Source organism: Euprymna scolopes, chromosome 31 (assembly GCF_053919585.1).
Source record: "Euprymna scolopes isolate OS-2025 chromosome 31, ASM5391958v1, whole genome shotgun sequence".
NCBI lineage: Eukaryota > Metazoa > Mollusca > Cephalopoda > Sepiida > Sepiolidae > Euprymna > Euprymna scolopes.
The window spans coordinates 16,443,269-16,450,702 of record NC_136512.1 but is presented as its reverse complement, the minus strand read 5'-3'; the positions used below and the strand labels follow the sequence as shown (position 1 = coordinate 16,450,702).

At 33.2% G+C, this 7,434-nt stretch overlaps 1 protein-coding gene across 1 annotated transcript in view; it reads right to left on the bottom strand.

Annotated features, from left to right (window-relative positions):
* The window catches only part of LOC145255654 (uncharacterized), a 31,577-nt gene that overhangs the window by 15,015 nt on the left and 9,128 nt on the right, over positions 1-7,434 (bottom strand). Inside the window, exons 2-4 of the mRNA XM_080114199.1 lie at positions 2,117-2,263; positions 650-749; positions 437-497 (exon numbers count right to left, since the gene is read on the bottom strand). Coding sequence (XP_079970325.1) covers positions 437-497; positions 650-749; positions 2,117-2,263 — 308 coding nt within the window. The remainder of the gene's footprint in view (positions 1-436; positions 498-649; positions 750-2,116; positions 2,264-7,434) is intronic.

Sequence of the window (7,434 nt, the reverse complement as noted above, 5' to 3'; positions counted from 1 at the left end):
CGTACACACTTCCTAATTTGCTTATCAGTTTTTTCAACTGCTGCTGGTGCTAATTTCTTCGCAAGCCAGCCTTTGCTGCTGCTGATACTTTTCCACACGCTCATATGCATTATGTTACATTGAGAGAGAGAAGAGTACATACTCCGGATTGACACTAAGAGCAGAATTCCGCCACTTTACTGTTGAAAACCTCATATGCCGGAAAGCCTACTTCCATAGACTTTGGAACTCCCTCCCCATTTCCTGCTTCTGACTGTACTAACACGCAGAAGTTTAAATGTCATATGAATAGACATCTCGCTGCTCAACTCACGTCAGTCCCCTGTTAAACATGATCCCAAACAGTAACCGCTTATGTTCAAGTACCAATATGCCTTTTTTTGGAAGTGGAGAGACAGAAGGGGGGGAAAAAAAAAAAAAAAAAAAAAAAACTTACCTATGGATACCAGCATGACTGCACTCTACCCGACTGGCCCACCATGTTCCAACTTCAACACCTATAATTGAGAGCAAGAAAAAAAAAAAAAAAAATTTTTACATAAAAAATCCTTGCAAAAATTGTTACAATTCAAGCTATGCTAACTTCAGATATGAGAATTATATACGGTTGAAAAAAAAAAAAGAAAAAAAAAAAGAAAGTTTTTTTTACCTTTTATTTCTCCAAAGACATTGGTGCGGAAATATGCAATTCTTTTTACCGGAACATCCACTTCCTCATCAGGAAGAACCGAATTATTTTCAGAAGGTTCCTTAAATGAAAAAAGAAAAAGAATTATCTCCCTTTTCTTGCCAAAGCGAAGAATTCAGGAAAGACTTTTCAAACCTGTACGAACCCTGGATATGAGCAAGGGGATAGACTTCCTCAAAAGTTTGGGTCTGTTATTGACCCTTAACACTGGAAACCATTGTAAATGGATTTGGGCTTATAAGCACCTCTTCATTGCCAATATTCATGGAAAACACGGTGTGGGGAAAATAGAGAAGTCTTACCGCAAAGTCTTGTGTGGGCCAAGAAGGAAAAACGAAAAGATGCAAGATGGCGACCATGGTCTTTTAATGTCCACGGTCTCAAACAGTTCTCAAAAACTTATGTCTCACATGATTTTGAGGCGTGCCTGGACACCATAAAAGCAGGTTGCTGGGGGAAGTGGGCAGAAGCATTCAACCTGTGTATAGTGAACTTTATTGTGTGACTTGTTGGATTTCGATACAACTTGTGTAGTTAACTTTTTCACGATTCATACTGTGAGCCTGCTCTTGTCAGGACATCCGATGCAACTTCCTCATATTTGCATATTAGTTTTGAAAAAAGGAGATTTTATTAATTAACCATTATTTGAATTTGATACTGATTAGGGAGAAAATAAATTTTTTTCTTCTGTTTATTAAACTGACATTGTCCAAGATTGAATGATAATCAATGACAGTTTCTCACATCCATATTCTTGTCATTGAAATCAATAAATTGCCCATTTTTCAGTCAAATCGATTGTCTGCTCTAGTTGGGACACATCACAGTGCACCGGGAGGAAGCTTCACATACCTCTTATAAGCGACTTAGTTCATAATATATTTTAGTTTATATTGCACTGTAGAGAACCCAATGTTGATTTTATAAAATTATTTTTTATATATAATGGTTTGAATTAAAGTTTAAAAATGAAAAAGTCAAGTACCATGGTTCGATTGTGCTCTAAACAAACATTCATTTTGAACGTGCACCCATCATAAAAAACTATTGATTTTATGCCAAACCTTTCTGCTTGTGTGATATTAAAACCGTATAAGTCATTAACTTTAGTCAAAATCGCCTGTTTCTTCTTTCATCGGATTTTTTCACCTATCGAAGACATTCCCATACAAAACCTATCTAAGAATCATGCCAGAAACAAAGTACATTCGAGAAGAAAAAAAAGCAGCCCAGCGGTTTTGAAATCCATAAGGGAATGAAATCACACGCCAAATTCCTTTTATATAATAGTACAGCGATTACATAACACTGATTAGAAGAGTTTATTAAAAGAGCAAATATACACTTGTTATCGAGAACATTACTGAAATAAAAATATTCTTTTGTAAAAGACGTAAAGGGGGGGGGAGAAAGAAGTGGTCTTACTTTTCCTCGAAGACGAGATGATCGACGAACAGGACCGACTGTAATAGACCCATCATTTTCATCAGCTGCAAAATATTTCTTTGGTCTTGACGGACGAGATATAACCTTGCGCTTCACAGGCTTCTGGAGAACTTGAAATCTTTCAATCTGGAAGAAAAAATAAATAAAAATAAATAAATAAATAATATATATAAAAAAAATATATAATTAACAGAAAATATATCAAAAGATAGCATCCATCGCATCATGAAGCGTCTGCACTGGAAATGCTACATTCCAACACTAATTCATGCTCTCAACGAAGACGATCCTGACCGGAGAGTCGAATTCTGTGAATGGTACCTGGCAAAATGTGCAGGGTTTCCCCCCAAAAATTGTTTGGCAACCTTTAAATTAAATGGCACCATTATCGCCATAATTGCACGTACTGGGGTCCTATAAATCCTCATGTAACACTTGAACACCATGTAAACTTGCCAGGAGTAACAGTGTTTTGTGGGATATCGGCACTGGGCATCATAGGGCCATTTTTTATTAACGAACTGTCACTGGTAAGAGATACCTTAACTTGCTTTAGGAGTTTGTTGGTTCACAAATTTCGAACATGATTCTTTAATCACATTTATCTTCTGTATTCGAAGCTATTCCATTTCACTGTATGTTCATAAATAAAAGACTTTGTCATTCGAAGTGTGGGTACATTTTTTTGAGACACCCTGGAGTAATTTTGGCAAAAAAGTTATTACACTTAAAGTTCTTTATATCTTCAAATAATTATTCAATGTTTGGGTTTATAATAGCTAAAATTTAAAGAAAGGTTAAAGGTTCATACAGATTTTCAATGTTCATTTTCAAGGACTTTTCAAGGCCTTCTCCAGAAAAAAAAAAAAAAAAAAAAAAAAAAAAAAAAAAAAAAAATTCAAGTTTTAAAAAACAAAATTTGGTGTATAAACAATGATATAAACCAAAACAAAAATTTAAGAAAAATCATTTCTATTTCTCTATATTATGAAGTAGTTTTAAATATCGCAGATATTCACATGAAGTTGTAACGCACAACAAAACTGGTCAACTATTTAAAGCTTCCGTTTGTTTTGTGTTCAGTGCCAGCCATGTGTGATTTCAAGGCACTTATTTTGATCAAAACAAACGCCCCTTTTTTTTTTTTAACATACAAAACCTTAAATACACAACCATATGCTCGTTGACAATCACATTTACTCACTCATAATTCAAGCATGATTAAATTTTATTTTCCCCAATGTAGATTAGTCTCCACTCTGGTAATTTTGCTTTAAAATTTAGAATTTTTCAGTATATGTGTTATGTCCCTTTATCACAAAACCACCCGATGTTATACGGAAAACATTAGCTGCTGATGCCTCTGTTCACTCTCGAAAGACTGAGGATACTCCTAGGGGCAGCTGCGCATGTAATTGTGAGGCAAGGATCGCACAATCGCCAACCACACCTCTCCTGAATCGGCACTGAGTCCAGTGGCAAGGAAAAGTCCAGGATGACTGGAAACAATGCTGAGATATGCGGAGAGCACATACAGCACCTGAAATTCCCAAATGGTCACCCATTTAGTACTGGCCAGGTTCAACGTTGCTTAACTTCGGTGATCCAGCAGGAACCGGTGTATGAACGTGATTATGCCGCATCTAGATCCATGATGAAGGAACATAACTCTTATCTTACAACAATACGATGCCATTTCAGAACAATGTATTTCCATTTTATTTTCCATTTTTAAAAATTTTTTTAATGGCATTTTTATAAATACTTAAAATAATCTAATAATATTTATTTCGATTTTATTTTTAATATTTCAACAAATTATAACTGGACAAAGAATATGATTTTAAAGATTTTTCAAAGTAATAATAAAAATAAGGCCTTTTCAAGGCAAAAGCCAAAATTCAAGGACTTTTCAAGCTTGTGTGAATCTTGAGGTCAATTAGCCATTTATATAAATTTAATGTTATTAAGAAACGCATGACTAGCATGTGTGTATGATTCAAAGGGTCCGTCGTGGAAGGAAATGAAAGAAAGGAAAAAGAAACATGGCAAGACAGTGTTTTAATAATCACGTGACTGAATGTTTATGCAAATGAGACTGAAAAGCAGACGTGAAATGAGCATGAGGAGTTGAGAGAAGGTATGTTACTTACGCAGACGTGTGGAAGTCAGCTGGAAAGATCGTTGCGTTTGAAAGTTGGAAGTTTTGACAACAGTGTCGAATTTAACCGAGAAACTGGTGATTTGAAGTGCAGAATAAATAACACTTGAGTTAATTTAATTATAAAGACGCACACGCACCTTTTGAATGTTATGTAAAAGGGAAGTAATTCTGATCTTTTTTCAGAGTTATATCTTTATATTGACTTTATGTTGTGTGTGTGTCTAGAAAGAGGAATGGTGTGAAAGAGGAGAAACAGAAAAGGATACAAGTTATGTTGTGGTTATGCAACAAATGCTACGAGAGTCTGAGCAAAAGGTATTTGTAGCTAGCGATGGTTACTCTTTAATGTCCAAAATGAAAAAATGCTTTAACTTTTTTCTGCGCAACTGGTTTAATGCATGTACTTGCCTGAATAAATAATCATTCCAAACCAATTGGATGCATTTCTGAATTTATAAAATTTGTTGTTTTGATCCAGCCTGAATGGATAAAAAAAAAATGTGTGTGAGGACAATTCTGAACTTATTTACTCAACAAATCATTGATCTAGATTTAAAATTTAGTATATAGGGTATTCAGACATGTGGAAAACTTCAATCGGTTTTCATCTGGAAAATAAAGGCTGCTAAAAAGGTTAAAAAATGAAAAATTGGTACGCGTGTGTGTGTGGGGTGGGCGTGGGGGGAAGGGGAAAATCGGATTTTTATCCGTGTCAACCGTTTCACGACTACATGCGCAAATCGCTCACATTGTTAAGTATAAGTAGGTTTAAAAACACTATAAAGACTGGGTCAAGCTAGTCTAATGGTTATCGTGTACTTAACTCTAGGTCTTGGTTTCGATCTCAGCTCGAGTAGTTTTTTTTTTTTTTATAACTTACAAGAAATTAACTGTTTAGTAAAAACTAAATACTCGCATGTCTTTTTTTTTTTTTTTTTTAAAAAGGAATTTAACGTTATGTTTAATACCGGGCACCGCCGGGTACATCTTCTAATCTTCAATAAAGAGGAGTTAAAAAACTATGAGAGAACTGAACCTTCCCACGCCACAGTCAATAGCATATGCAGACACGAACGAACACATAGGAACAATTCATTAACTTCTCATTATCATTTGCAACATCAAAAACTAATTAGGAAAAGTTAAATACCCCCCCCCCCAAAAAAAAAACAATTCAATTTCAAAATAAAATATAAAGAGTTTAGTATTAAAAAAATAAAATAAGTGTGATATATATATATATATATATATATAAATAACATTGATAAAAACGTTTATCATTTGTTTTAAACTTCGGTAAGTGTGTAGTTTAGTGATGTAAATTAAAAAAAAAAATTATAAGAACTATTTTTATATAAAACACATTACGCCCTAAGGATGAAATAAAACCAAACAAATATCATTTTTTTCATAATTTTTATTAGACTAAATGTACAACATTCGAATGTGCTTTTAAAATTTAGCCTTTCTTAGTTTGACAGATTGGCCTTTTAAAGGCCAAATTTGGCCTTTTTTTTTTACGCTCTTTCATGAACCATGTTTTTGGCCGCCATTTATTTTGTAATGAAAGAGCGTAAAAAGCCAATCTGTCAATCTTTTGAAAGGCTAAATTTTAAAAGCAATACGGCTGCCTCGAACGTCGTACATTTAGTCTAATAAAAAATGAAAAGTAATAAAAATTATCTTTTTTCTGGTTTTATTTCAGCCTTTGGATCTAATAATGTTTTTCATATAAAAATATTTTATGTTTTGTCCGTCAAATAATTTACGCTGCTAAACTACACGTTTACCCTTACTTCACACTAAACGGAGTATATTGCTACTGAAATGTTAGGGACTACTGTGATCGAGGCCAGATTTAAGATGAAATGCAATCATGTCAAAGAAATCAGTATTATTTATTAACCCCCCCCCCAAAAAAAACACGGACGTCTCAATAAGTAGGTATGTGAAAATGCCAAGGCTTTTGCGAGGGTTAAGTGGCATTGATAACTTGAGTAAGCCGTAATTCTGTGCACTGAGGTATGTGTCATAAATTGGCCCCTACCACCTATATCCGGGGGGTTAACTACACCGCAGGGATACTGATGAGGTAGCACACATGTTTCGCTACATGCTGGTATTTGAATTATTTTCATACGTTCAGTAGAAGTGTAAAAATTTTTGAAGTGAAGTTTTGTGTCATTTAAATCATCATTATTAGACCTGAAGGTAAGTTGTAATAGTTTTGAAACTATATATATTCGTTAATATAGATATTAAACATTATTTGTGCGAAATATGAAGCCTATATGACTTTACCTTCATTGGTTTTGAGTTTACCTAAAATGTGAAGCCGTTACGAAAATTTTCAAAATTTCACTAACGCCATATCGTTAACCTACGCACTTTGTTTACAAATATTTTCCAACAACGGCAATGACGCTAAACTATGGCTGGCTAAAAAAATTCTTTTAAATTATTAAAATTTATTTCAGCATAATGAACTTTTAGGATTTAAATTATTTTACTTTCTTTAAACCAAAACATTTCTCCCCGGCAAAATATTTTATCATTTTATCGAGCTGCTTTTTTTTTTCTTCCATTTTGTTACTTTGCTTTTTTTTCTATAATAAACTAATAAACAAATTTACAATTAAAAAAAAATACAAGAGTTATTTTTAAAATTTAAAAATAAAACTTTCATGAATATATTTTTTTATTATGCACATTTTGCAAACTTTAAATTCTAAAAGTTTTAATAATTTAAAAGAAATTTTGGGTTTGTATTGCTGTACACATTCGAAAAAGTTGTCAAAAACAAATATATAACAAATAAATATTATCAAAGGCAAGATAAGTTACTTTTCTACCAAACTGGATACATTTTTTGTTTTTATTCAATGTAACATGTTTATTCAGCTCGAAAAACATGCAGTGCTTACCGTTTTATTGGAAAATTCAAAATGGCGGCCACTCTCTCTTAAACACGGTAAGTTTGGGAAAAGGTGTTATAAATAATAAACTAGATAAAATACTATTAAAAAAACACCGAATATATGCCAACTTATGTCACGGTAACATATAATGAGCGAATTTCTAACAGTATGTTGTCTAGTTTATTATTTATAACATCTTTTCTTGAACTTACCGT